Source organism: Crotalus tigris, unplaced genomic scaffold (assembly GCF_016545835.1).
Source record: "Crotalus tigris isolate CLP2741 ecotype Arizona unplaced genomic scaffold, ASM1654583v1 scf7180000021643.52994198:917841, whole genome shotgun sequence".
Lineage (NCBI taxonomy): Eukaryota > Metazoa > Chordata > Lepidosauria > Squamata > Viperidae > Crotalus > Crotalus tigris.
Genome location: NW_024098611.1, coordinates 197,501 through 211,231, shown reverse-complemented (window position 1 = coordinate 211,231; position 13,731 = coordinate 197,501). Strand labels below are relative to the sequence as shown.

The following is a 13,731-nucleotide window of genomic DNA, read 5'->3' as shown; positions in this document are numbered from 1 at the left end:
CTGTTTGCAGGCAGGGTGTACCCCACCTTTCCAGGAAAGAGGCAAGTGGGAAGAGAGGGGATGGTTTTGTGGGAGGAGTAGGCGCGCACGCACGCCCACCCGTTGCTTGCACGAGTGGGGCTGAGAGCACCCGCGACGCTCGTGGGGGTAAGGCCTGAATGTTTGCGACGCTCGCGTGAGCAGGGCCCTGCACCAACCAGACACTCATGTGGCCCCATTGTGAATAGGCACCTTAGTGGGCTGTGGCCCACAGATTGGGAACCCCTGTGTCAACGCTGCTAACATCAGATGTTCTTGCTTTGACAACATATGGAGATGCATCCATTTTCCTTTACTTTAAGTTTTACTTTTAGAATTAGATGATACTGGGGGGGGGAGGAGGAGGAACGTGCATGGGAGATTAGTTAGACAAAATGATACTGTATAATAAGAGATGATAAGAAATGGCGGGTTGAAGAACTGGGTGGAAAGCCTGCATTTCAAACTAATTGGAGAATGTGATTTATGACTGTTAGCTAGAGCAGGGCTTTTCAACCTTTTCACCCATTGTACCACTTTTAGGATATGGCAGGGGTAGGCAACCTTGGCTCTTTTATGGCTCGTGGACTTCAACTCCCAGAATTCCTGAGCCAGCATGGCTCAGCATGGAACCTTCTCTCTTTCCCCTCAACATGGCTGGCTCAGGAATTCTGGGAGTTGGAGTCCACCAGTCATAAAAGAGCCAAGGTTGCCTACCCCTGGGATATGGCAATATCCGAGTAACACCAGTCGCCTAGCAAGGTGTCAAAAACTTGATGACCCCCCCCAAAAAAGGAAAAAAGTGATGAAGTACAGGTATTCCTCGACTTACAACAGTTCGCTTAGTGACTGTTCGAAGTTACAATGGCACTGAAAAAAAGTGCCCCCCAAGCCATAGCCGAGCAAGACACCTGGCCACGCTCTTCCTCCTGTCCGAGGTTTTCACTGTTGTGAGCATTTCTGCTGAGGATTGGCAGCAGGGAAGGGGTGGGGTGGGGGTTTGGTTTTTATTCCCCCCGGCTGCTGGGTGGTTGCAGCAGGTTTTGGTCACTTCCCATGACCCTGGGACACTGTGACCGTCATAAATATGAATCAGTTGCCAAGCCTCTGAATGTAAATCACAAGACCCTGGAGAGGCTGCAACATTCCAGCTGATCGGTGCTTCTTCTGGGCTCAGCAGAAGTGTCAGGATCAGTGCTGAGCTCCAGCTGGAACCTGGTGCTGATCCTGGCGCTTCTGCTTAGCCCTGACAGCCCTACAGCTCCATCCGTCTCTCGCTCAGGCTTGTGCGGTGCTGCCACCGGTTCAGCTCATTCCCCTCCCCTGCTACCCCTTTTCTAGGATGGCCGCGTCCCACCTGCCAGGTGCCAATGGACCACAGGTGGTACCCGTCTCACTGGTTGAAAAGCCTTGAGTTAGGTGCTTTGATACTATGTGCTGAGGGGAGGGGAAGCCACATTTTGGCTTGGACTATGTACGTGCCAATGTGTTACTACTCAAAGATTCTTTAAGGTAAACAATGCCTCAAAGTTCTTTGAAGAGTTTCATCTGTCGGAACCGTAACACCCTCCTTTATGGTGTCCCCTTGATTTTCAAACCGAAAGCAAACCAACATTTTGGCTCCTGCTAAATGCATGGGGGACCCTCTGTGTGACCTTGTGTGAAAAACCTCTCACTGCAGAGTTGCACTCACCCGGTTGGCCACGGCCAAGATGACCAGGTTGCAATAGGCATCCGGGCAGGGCTCCTTGGGGTCCAGGGGGTTGCCCCCCGTGTGCCGGTGCTCCCAGCTGCCGTAGGTCTTCCCGCGCTCCCAGCTGCCCCCGGCTTGGCTGCCGTGCCGGCGTTCCCAACTGCCACTCTGCGTCTGCCGGTGTTCCCAGCTGCCGAAGGCTCTCCCGGTGCCACTGCTGGTCCGCTGTCTCTTCTCCCAGCTGCCCGTGGCCTGCTTGCGCTCCAGGCTCCCTCCGCCGCTCGGACGTCCCTCGGACCCACCTCGGGACATCTTCCAGTCCAGGCTGCAGATGGTGTGGCGCCGTTCCATGGGACAGCCCAACTGCCGCGCGTCCGGGGCTCTCTTCTCGGTGGTGGCTCCTGCAGGATGTTTCTTGTCCAGTTTTGGGACTCCAGGACAAAGGTCCAGGGTGCCGCCTGCGGGAACCGGATCAACGCCCAGGCCTGGCAGAGGGAGAAAGAGAAGAAAGTCAGACTAAGAGACCAATAATGGCCATGTTACTAGTTTGGGTCATGAAATGTCTGCAAGAAAACCACCAGGCTCAGAGAGCACCAAGACCCCACAGTCCTCCTCCTCCTTCTGCTCCTGCTCCTCCTCTTCCTCCACATATGCCACTCTTTTCTAGCAATGATGATGTTCCCTAGTTGGGTCATGAAATGCCTGCAAGAAAACATCCAAGCTCAGAGAGCACCGAGGACCCACAGTCCTCCTCCTCCTCCTCCCCTCCTCCTCCTCCTCCTCCTCTCTCCTCTCCTCCTCTCCTCCAAATGCCACTCCCTTCTAGCAATGATGATGTTCCCTAGTTGGGTCATGAAATGCCTGCAAGAAAACATCCAAGCTCAGAGAGCACCGAGGACCCACAGTCCTCCTCCTCCTTCCCCTCCTTTTTTCTCTTCCTCTTCCTCCTCCTCCCCCTTCTCTCCTTCTGCTCCTCCTCCTCCTCCCTTCTAGCACTGATGGTGTTCCCTAGTTGGGTCATGAAATGTCTGCAAGAAAACAACCAAGCTCAGAGAGCACCCAGGACCCCACAGTTCTCCTCCTCCTCCTCCTCCTCCTCCTCCTCCTCCTCCTCCTCCTCCTCCTCCTCCTCCCTTCTAGCAATGATGATGTTCCCTAGTTGGGTCATGAAATGTCTACAAGAAAACCACCAAGAGGATACCAAGGGCCCAACAGTTCTCCTCCTCCTCCTCCTCCTCCTCCTCCTCCTCCTCCTCCTCCTCCCTTCTCTTGATGTTATCCAGTTGCTTAATGACCGGAAGATTCATTTCACAGCTGCTGTGATTGCCTAACCATTGTGGCCAAAAGGGTCGTAAAATGAGGCACCACTCACTTCACAACTGCTTTGCTTAGCAGCAGAAATGTGGGGCTGAGCTGTGTTCCTAAACCGAGGACTACCTATTTAAGAAAGGTAAGTGAAGGGGAACTGTAATTTTTTTTCTGTAGGGCAGGGTTCCCCAATCCCCAGGGTGTGACCTATTGAGATCCGGGCCGTGCAAGTTGCGGATGTGTGCATGGGCGCGTAAGAAGCTCCCCTCACATGAACAGACGGCTGCTTGTGTTCACCCCTGCCTGCCACTTGCAGAGAATTATCCCCTCTCTCCCAGCTCCTCCTGGCCCCCAAGCCAGAAATGTCGGGGACGGCTGCTGTAGCGATGGAAACGCATTCTGCTATTCCACTCAGTCTCCCCGCTGACCCTCCCTTCTCGGCCCATCACTGCCCGGTTTAATCCGATCTCGATTGCATGCTCGTACACACAAACACACACATCCAACTTCTTGCCCATTTCATTCTCTCCTGCTTGAATAGGGGGGCTGGTCTAGAACAGGGCTTTTCAACATATGGTACGCGTACCACTTGTGGTACATTAACAAGTGGAAGGTGGTACGCAGCCTTGCCTAGCTAAATGTAGTGGAGGAGAGAAAGAGCCAGCACAGGCAAGGACTTACTGTGAGAGAGTCTTCTGGAGCTGCAGAGTGGCTATAAAACAGTGGTGGCGAACCTGTGGCACGCGTGCCAGCGGTGACACTCAGAGCCCTCTCTGTGGGCACACGCACCATGCCCTGGAGATGGCAACCGTCCCTCTTCAACCAGCTGCCTGCTAACTCACCGAGCTCCCACGTGGCTGAATGCATCCCAGCATGGCTGGTTTCCCTCCACCCCCCATCCCATCCCTCCTGGCCTTGCGTGCTGTCCTTTTCCTAGGCATGACCCACTGCATCGCCTCCTCAGCTGTCGGCTGGCCGTCCAGCTCAGAGGCACCTTCTCTGAACTGCTGGCGGTGGGCTGCAGAGCCCCAGAGTGCACTGGTCGAGGGGCTGGCAGGCTGTGGCTGCTGACGGACACTGTTAGCCCCCATGCACTTGCTGGCTTCTGTGTGTGGGGGCCGATGGTGTCAGGCAACAGCCGTCCCAGCCCATGCCTCGCTTTGCTCTGTGACAATGGCACCCCTGCCTCGCCTTGCCCAGCCTCACCCTACAAAACAAGCCTCTTGCCCACCACCCCATCTGCCAGAGACCCCCTGGATCTCCTCCAACCTTGTCCAGCCCCCACAAGCGTCCCTCCCCATGAGCAACATTGATGTGACCATGCCCACCTTGGCCACACCCACTCAGTCTGCCATGCCCACAGCCATGCCCACCCATTGGGCCATGCCCACCTGGCACCCAGCGATAAATAAGGGGGTTTTGAGTTGCAGTTTGGGCACTCGGGCTCTAAAAGGTTCGCCATCACTGCTATAAAAGGAGGCAGTTTGGGCGGGAGAGGGAGAAAAAAAGCAGCAGCCTTGGGAGGAGGTGGAGTCAGCTCTAGCTGCACCAAAGGGGAAGGAGGAGGAGGAGGGTAGTGGAGGAGAGGAGAGGAGATCAAGCAGGCCGGCCATGAGCTGATCTACAACTGCTGTGGCAGCCACCTGTGCTGGCAGCAACAAACAGGCAAGAAATGCAGCAGGAGAGGGGTTGCCCTCCACAAGGAATGAAGAAAGGCAGCACCAGCTGGAGTTGAGACAAGGCAGGAGATGGAAATGGAGAGTGGAAGGGTTCTTATGTGCTTTTGTGACTTTGAAGTTCTGGGATTTGTGCAATGGGGGCTTTGTGTTCTTAAGGAGTGTTTGGCAATTTCTATTTGGCTGACGTCTCGTGTTAGCTTCTATTGCTCTGCTGTTGTTAGCTATAAGTTTTGCTGCAAGGGATTTGGAAGTATTTTTCTTCTGAATAGATTTTGCCTGTAGCATTCCTTTACTTATGAATGGAGCCATTTGGGGAGGCTGACGTAGCCGCAACCAGTACTTATTTACATTTTTTTTTCTTCCTTAAGTGCCAGCTGCCCTCCTTAACTTTCCTTTCTAGCCAGTAGCTAATTCTTAAAGGGGAATGTGTCCTTTTAAGCTAGTTCACTCAGCAGCTTGTCTTTTCTATCTCTGGAGGCTTTCCCTTGTTTGATGAATATATGGAAGAGAGAAAATATGGGGGGGGGGTTTCAAATTCTTCCTTCAGAAGGAGGTGGGAATGAGAAAAAGGGAGGCAGGAAAGGGAGGGAGGGAAGTCCCGCCTTAGCACTTAGTCACCAGTAGCCCTGCCATTGACTTTGCTTGTCAAAAGGTTGCAGAAGGGGATCACATGATCCTGGGACACTGTGACCATTATAAATATGAATCCGTTGCCAAGCATCCGAATATAAATCACATGACCCTGGGCATGCTGCAATGGTCATAAGTGTGAAAAATGGTCATAAGTCATTTCAGTGCAATTGAAACTTTGAACAGGTATTTTTTTTTTTTTTTGGTCAGCAAGTTTTTGACACCTTGCTAGGTGGTCCTCGAATACTGCCATATCCTAAAAGTGGTACAATCAGTGAAAAGGTTGAAAAGCCCTGGACTAGATGATCTCCAGGGTCCCTTCCGACGCTGTTCTATTCTATTCTTCCGTAAACTTTCAAAAAGCCTCGTCTATGTATTGGCTCCTAGTTTACCTAGCTGTTGTTAGCTTCGAATGTTCTTGCCTTTTATTATTTTTTTTAAAAAAATATTTTGGTCTACTCCTTTTATGATGCTGTAAGCTGCCCAGATTTGCTCAACGGGGAGAACACCGGCCTATAAATTGAACTAACCGAATAAATATATTGCAGAGGGGGACGGGAGGTGGAGCTTAAAAATAAAATATGTGAAAAGTAAAAATAAGAAGAACAGTTGCAGGATTTGGGGTTTGGCCAGTCTAGGGGAAAAGGACTAGGGGGACAGGATAGCAGCATTCCAGTATCTCAGGGGCTGCCCCAAAGAAGAGGGAGTCAAGCTATTCTCCAAAGCACCAGAAGGCAGGACAAGGAGCAACGGATGGAAACTCATCAAGGAGAGAAGCAACCTGGAATTAAGGAGAAACTTCCTGACAGTGGGAACAATTAACCAGTGGAATTACCTGCCTTCAGAAGTGGTGAATGCTCCAACACTGGAAGTCTTTAAGAAGAGACTGGACAGCCATTTGTCCAAAATGGTATAGGGTTTCCTGCCTGAGCAGGGGGTTGGACTAGATGACCTCCAAGGTCTCTTCCAACTTTATTATTATTATTAGTATTATTAGTATTAGAATAGAATTACAGATAGAATAGAATAGAATTACAGAATAGAATAGAAAATATGGAATAGAATAGAATAGAACAGAACAGAACAGAATAGAATAGAATAGAATAGAATAGAATAGAATAGAATAGAATAACACAGTTGGAAGGGACCTTGGAGGTCGTCTAGTCCAACACCCTGCTTAGGCAGGAAACTATTTCAGTCAAATGGCTGTCCAATCTCTTCTTAAAAACTTCCAGTGTTGGAGCATTCACCGCTTCTGGAGACAGGTTGTTCCACTGGTTAATTGTTCCAACTGTCAGGAAGTTTCTCCTTATATTCTAGGTTGCTTCTCTCTTTGATGAGTTTCCATCCGTTGCTTCTTGTCCTGCCCTCTGGTGCTTTTGAGAAGAAGTTGACCCCCTCCTCGTGTCAGCCCCTGAAATACTGCCAGTCTGGAGAAAAGAAGGACTAGGTGGATTATGATAGCAGTATTCCAATATCTCAAGGGCTGCCCCAAAGAAGAGGGAGTCAAGCTATTCTCCAAAGCGCCAGAAGGCAGGACAAGAAGCAACGGACGGAAACTCATCAAGGAGAGAAGCAACCTAGCACTAAGAGAGGGAGGACAATTAATCAGTGGAACAGCTTGCCACCAGAAGTTGTCGGTGCTCTATCACTGGAAGTTTTGAAGAAGAGACTAGGGTCTCCTGCTTGAGCAGGGGGCTGGACTAGATGACCTCCAAGGACCCTTCCAACTCAATTCTGATTCTTTGTGCTTCCGATGGCGTCTGGGCACCAGAGGGCAGCCTTGGCCCACACGCCGCAGCCAGGGTGCCCTGCAAGGGGTCAGGAAGCAGCCCTACTATTGGGGATAAGAGGCAGCGATGTGATGCCTGCAGGGGTTCAGCTGGACCCCGCCTTCCAAACTAGCTGGGCTCTGGCACCAGGACCCTCCAGTGGGCGCTCCCAGCCTCCCTGTCTGGGCTGAATCCTGTTCCAGCCATGGCACCAGCTGTGCCCTGTTTCCCTCTTTCTGCTCTCTCGCCTTTGAGCGGTTGCAGTGCGCCCCACCAGCAGGATGGATTTTGGGTTTGTGATTTTTAATGCCAGCGTCTCTTTCACACACACACACACACACACACACACACACATACACACACACACACACATTTTCCTTGGCGTTCAGACGGGAATCTCCAGAGGCTCCTCACCGACTTATGAAGGAATCGGCCAAAGCTGGAAGGGAAAAGGACGTTTGCCATAAAAACGGTGGAGCCGGAAGCCTTGGAAGCCGGAACTGCAGGCGAGGAAGCCATGGGACATGGACCCGACCCAGATGCTGTTCTTCATGATGATGATGAGGGGGAGGATGAAGATGAGGGGGAGGATGATCTGACTTAGACCTGGACCTGCTCCTGATGTTGGACTGGCCCCTAAATCTGGATCAGGACCTGGACCTGGATCCGGATCTGGACCTGCATCTAGATCTGGACCCCAGATTTGGGTTTAGATAATGCATCAGGACCTGGATCCAGATCTGAGTCCGGACCTGGTCCTCATTCTACACCTGGACCTGGAACAGGATCTAGATCTTTGGTTGGATCTAGACCTGGAACCGTATTTAGACCTGGACCTAAGCCTCGGCTTGGATCTGTGACCTACACCAGGACCTGGATCCAGATCTGGCTCAGGGTCTAAATCAGGGCCTGGACTTGGATCCAGATCTGAATCCAGACCTGGTCCTCATTCTAGAGCTAGACCTGGACTGGGATCTAGACCTTTGGCTCAATCTAGACCTGGAACTGGATCGAGACCTGAACCTAGGCCAGAGGTGGGGAACCTTGCTCTTTTATGACTTGTGGACTTCAACTACCAGAATTCCCAGCGTGGCTGGCTCAGGAATTCTGGGAGTTGAAGTCCACAAGTCGTAAAAAAGCCAAGGTTCCCCACCACTGGCCTAGGCCTTGACTTGGATCTCTATCTTGACCTGGACCAGGACCTGGATCCAGATCTGGTTCCGGATCTAGATCAGGACCTGGACCTGGATCCAGACTTGGATCTGGAGCTTGTCCTGATTTGAGACCTGAGCAGGACCGGGACCTGATCCAGATCCTGGCCTAAGGCCTGCAAATTGGGGGCGGGAAGTGTTGGGGCAGGCAAGAGACGCAGCCAATCAAAAGGAGCCTCTCCCTTGTAACGGTCAACCTAAGCGAGGAGAGGCATAATATCAAGTTAATGATTTAGAAGCTAACCAGCTGATGTAATGTAAGATGGATGACATAATGTTGAGAATGACTCAGCAGGGTTTATGTCCCTTTAAGAGCCAGCAGGGTCTGTATCTCTTTAAGAGCTCTGTATAAAAGGGAAGGCTTTGCTGATGTGTTCTCTGTTTCCTGCTGTAACCGCTGTATGTTGGAGACTGCTGTATTAACACATACATGTATATTGTTCCCGGTGTATGATATTTTAAATAGTATAAAATAAACCACCATTTAATATAGACCACTCTTTACTGTGTTCACTCCTGGTGTCAACGCTGCTAATATTGAATATTCTTGTTTTGACAATATATGCAGAACTGTCTGGTATTTTTAGAGTTAATTCAGGTGACAGTGAAAGGGGAGGAGAATATAAGGAAAGCCCGGGGGAAAAAGAAACGGAAGTAAATCTTTGCCCTCCAAGTTAATTGGAAGATGTGAATCATGACCCCAAAATAGGGGACGGGGAATGCCTGGGATGTTACGTGCAAAGGAAGGGAAATTCAGAGCTTAGCATTTCCACCATGCCGTGCTAACATCTCTGTGACACTAATAAAGGCTCTTTAGGTTAAAAAAATGCCTGAAGGTTCTTTGACGTGTTTCGTTAATCAGACACATGACACTTGGGTTATCTCAGCACAATAAGACTGTGCACGCTCTGACACGTAAGGAGTTCCTCCTTCCCGCCCAGCTTTCCCCATAATCTCCCATCCTCCACAGCGCACCTGTCTTCAGCACCAGCAGGTGCAGCGCATCGTCCCTCAGGTCGGAAGCCGCAGCAATGTCATGGGTGGGGATCCTAAGGATAGCCTCCTCATTGTCCCGCCATGTGAGCAGGGCAGGCAGCGGGCAGAGAGACTCAAGGTGCTGTCCCTGCCTCAGGTTGTGGTCGTCAGCGGCAGCTCCTTCAGTTTGCGCAGGAGGGGGAGCAAAGCACAGCAAAGTTAGGGAAAACTCGGGTACCTAGCTCCCTCCCGGCATCCAGCGCAGACCCGCCTTTTCCGGCGTGAGATTCTCCCGCCCCCATACGGAGCTGCATCAGAGCATGCCTCCTCAGCTCTTCCAATTTCTTGGACAACCACTGGATCCCAAGGCAAAAAAAGTAGGGATTTTTTTTTTTTTTTGCAGAAAGACGCAGGCGTACCAAGAGTCCAGAGGATCAAGAATTTCGCCTTGGACGGCTGCAATTATATAATAGTAAAGTTGGAAGGGACCGTGGAGGTTGTCTAGTCCAACCCCCTGCTCAGGCAGGAAACCTACACCATTTTGGACAAATGGCTGTCCAGTCTCTTCTTAAAAACTTCCAGTGTTGGAGCATTTACTGCTTCTGGAGGTAGGCTGTTCCACTGATTAATTGTTCTCACTGTCAGGAAGTTTCTCCTTAGTTCTAGGTTGCTTCTCTCCTTGATGAGTTTCCACCCGTTGCTTCTTGTCTTGCCTTCAGGTGCTTTGGAGAATAGCTTGACTCCCTCTTCTTTATGGCAGCCCCTGAGATATTGGAATACTGCTATCATGTCCCCCCCCCCCCGGTCCTTCTCTTCATTAAATTAGACATACCCAATTCTAGCAACTGTTCCTTATATGTTTTAGCCTCCAGTCCCCTGGTCATCTCTGTTGCTCTTCTCTGTACTCTTTCTAGAGTCTCAACATCTTTTTTACATCGTGGTGACCAAAACTGGATGCAGTATTCCAATTTCCAAGAAAGAACAAAAAGAAATAGAAGAAGTTTCCAATTTCCTTTGCAGCAGATAAATGTAAGATTACAAAATTTATCTCTCACTGCAGAGCAGGGGGGTTCTCCACAATTGGCAACTTTAACATGTTGTGGACTTCAGCTCCCAGAATTCCCCAGCCAGCTATGCTTGAAGTCCACAAGTATGAAAGTTGCCAACTTTGGAAGACCCCTGCCTTAGGGAAGACCGGGGCATTTTATGACCCACCCCCCAGGCTACATCCGGCCCTTTGGCTATCCCTCTTTGGCCAGGTGAGGTCAATCAGAAATTAGAAACCAGATATAAAAAAGGGAATTTTTTTTATTTTGAAAGCCACTCTTTTTTTTTCCAATTTACACATGTGTGTGCATGCCTACGCACCTTCACAACTCTCTTGTTTCACACACACACACACACACCCCGCCACAAATCTCCCAGAGTCTCATATGTCCCTTTGGCAAAATTAATTCCCCATTCAAAAAAACAGCAACCCAATCCTCCCTTTTTTCCTGTTATCCAGCTATTTTTTTTAACGACCACACTCACAAAGGTCTGGAGCAGCGGTTCTCAACGTTTGTGTGACGGCGACCCCCGTCACACAAACGTTATGCGCATGCGGGGGGCGGCCCCATGCACGGTGCGCATGCGCGGCACCGCCCCCCGGAGGCACGGTGCTGCCCCCATGCGCGGCGCGCATGCGCGGCGCCGCCCCCAGAGGGAAAATGGCAGATCGCCGCCTTTGGCGACCCCCAAAAAATGGTCGATCGACCCCAAATGGGGTCGCGATCCATAGGTTGAGAACCGCTGGTCTGGAGGAATATCCTGGCTGGGCAGGTGAAGTTTTGTGTACTTTTTGTGTGCAAATGACGCAATCTCGTTAGTGGAGACGGCAAATGTTCTCCTGCTCAGCCAATCGCATTGTACACATGTTGTACTTTGACAATAAAAGTTGATTGGATTGGATTTGCAAACGTTATTCAGAATTAGACGCCATCTCCCTGCTCCATTCGTCCTTTCTGCTAATACAGAGGGTCCTCGATTTACAATCATTCGTTTAGCGACCGTTTGAAGTTGCAGAAACACTGAAGAAAGCAACTTACAACTGGTCCTCACAGTTACGACCGGCACAGCAGCCCGACAGTCACGTGATCAAAAGTCAAGGATTAAATGTAGAGTGTTTCTCAACTGAACAATGTTAAGATGGGTGGACTTCAGCTCGCCTTGCTGGCTGAGGAGTTCTGGGAGTTGAAGTCCACTCCCTTCAAGTTGCTGAGATAGAGACACATGGATGTGGCTGGGGGATTCTGGGAGTTGAAGTCCACCCAGCTCCCAGTGGTCGAGGTTGAGATACATGGATGTGGCTGGGGGATTCTGGGAGTTGAAGTCCACCCATCTTCAAGTGGCGAGGTTGAGAAACACTGATCTAAAACTCTATTTTGTAGGGTTTCCTGCTTGAATAGCGGGGGTTGGACTAGATGACCTCCAAGGCCCCTTCCAATTCTGTTATTTAGTGGAATGGCTTCCCTTCAGAAGTTGTGGAGGCTCCAATACTGGAAGTCTTTAAGAAGAGACTGGACAGCCTTTTGTCTGAAATGTTTTAGGGTTTCCTGCCTGAGCGGGGGTTGGACTAGATGACCTCCAAGGCCCCTTCCAACTCTATTGTTGTTGTTGTTGTTGTTGTTTTGTTGTTGTTGTTATTAACTAGCTTTCAAGAAGAGACTGGACTGCCCTCTGTCAGAAATGATGTAGGATCTCCTGCTTGGCTGGGGGGTTGGATTAGATGACCTCCAAGGTCCCTTCCAACATCATCATCATTATTATTATTATCTAGCTTTCAAGAAGAGACTGGACTGCCAACTGTCAGAAACCGTGTAGGGTCTTCTGCTTGGACTAGATGACCTCCAAGGTCCCTTCCAACTCTATTATTATTATTATTATTATTATTATTATTATTATTATTACTAAACAACTAGCTTTCAAGAAGAGACTGGACTGCCAACTGTTGGAAACCATGTAGGGTCTCCTGCTTGGGCAGGGGGTTGGACTAGATGACCTCCAAGGTCCCTTCCAAACTCTGTTATTCTAATTCTAATTCTAAGCTCATTGAAGCACATCATAGGGTTACCCTTGCGGTATCCAAAAGCTGCAACAATTCGTCCCGGCTGGAGGGGTTCAAGGAGCTGTTCACCCAGGTCAAGTGGCCTAAAAACTGTGGGGGGAAAAAGAGAGAGAGAGAGAGAGAGAGAGAGAGAGGAATGAGAAAAAATCAAAACGAAAGAGCAGTAAATATTAGTTATTTTTTTTAAAAGGAGAATTTAGGGTTAGCACAGCTTGGGCGAATCAGGAATACATCTCCCGCTTTCTTTTGTTCCGGGCTGCTTTTATCGTTCAGGCTGTTCATAAATTAGGGATTTGGGCAGAGATTCAGGCTTGGGGGCCGAGTGGGAAAAATGGTTTTTCTGACCTCACTGTTTTTGCACTGAGTCTTTCCAAAATGAGATTTATTTCCTCTTTATTCGGTTCAGCCTCCCTAAGGTTTCTTTCAGGTTTGGTCCCCTCCCCAAAGCTGCTCATAAAATTTGTCCTGTGGAAACAGCCCCCCCCTCGAATTCCCCTCTGAGTTGCCCAAGACCTCAAAGCAAGGGTCTTCAAACTTGGCCCTTTGATGACAAGTGGACTTCAACTCCCAGAATTCCTCAGCCAGGCTCCATTTTGTTTGTTAGATTTAAGACAGGGGTCTTCCAACTTGGCCTTTTGATGACTGGTGGACTTCAACTCCCAGAATTCCTCAGCCAGGCTCCATTTTGTTTGTTAGATTTAAGACAGGGGTCTTCAAACCTGGCCCTTTGATGACAAGTGGACTTCGACTCCCAGAATTCCTCAGCCAGGCTCCATTTTGTTTGTTAGATTTAAAACAGGGGTCTTCAAACTTGGCCCTTTGATGACTGGTGGACTTCAACTCCCAGAATTCCTCAGCCAGTGTGCCTGTCTGAGGAATTCTGGGAGTTGAAGTCCACCAGTCATCAAAGGGTCCAGTTGGAAGACCCCCAGTCCAAGGTTTACAGCAGGCCTTGCCAGTACAATTAGTCCTCGACTTACAGTCATTTTCATTTACTGACTGTTCACAGTTAACAACGGCACTGAAAAAAGTGACTCGTGATTGATTATCCCGTGACAGATGCAGCATCCCCCATGTGATCAGAATTCAGACGCTTGGCACCTGACTCCTATTTATGACGGTCCCAAGCGTTTCTGCTTTTTTTCCCCCCTCATAAAAATGTAATACAGGTCTATAGTCCTAAACCAGGGGTCTTCGAACTTGGCCCTTTCATGACTTGTGGACTTCAACTCCCAGAATTCCTCAGCCAGCGTGCCTGGCTCAGGAATTCTGGGAGTTGAAGTCCACTAGTCATCAAAGGGCCCAGTTTGAAGACCCCTGTTCTATAGAATATGTAAGG

General features: G+C 49.8%; 1 protein-coding gene across 1 annotated transcript in view; it reads right to left on the bottom strand.

The window, feature by feature from the left end:
• CCM2L (CCM2 like scaffold protein) overlaps nt 1-13,731 on the bottom strand; it is a 29,737-nt gene that overhangs the window by 11,189 nt on the left and 4,817 nt on the right. The window contains 4 exon segments of the mRNA XM_039318912.1: nt 1,712-2,196; nt 9,287-9,398; nt 9,401-9,474; nt 12,398-12,482. Coding sequence (XP_039174846.1) covers nt 1,712-2,196; nt 9,287-9,398; nt 9,401-9,474; nt 12,398-12,482 — 756 coding nt within the window.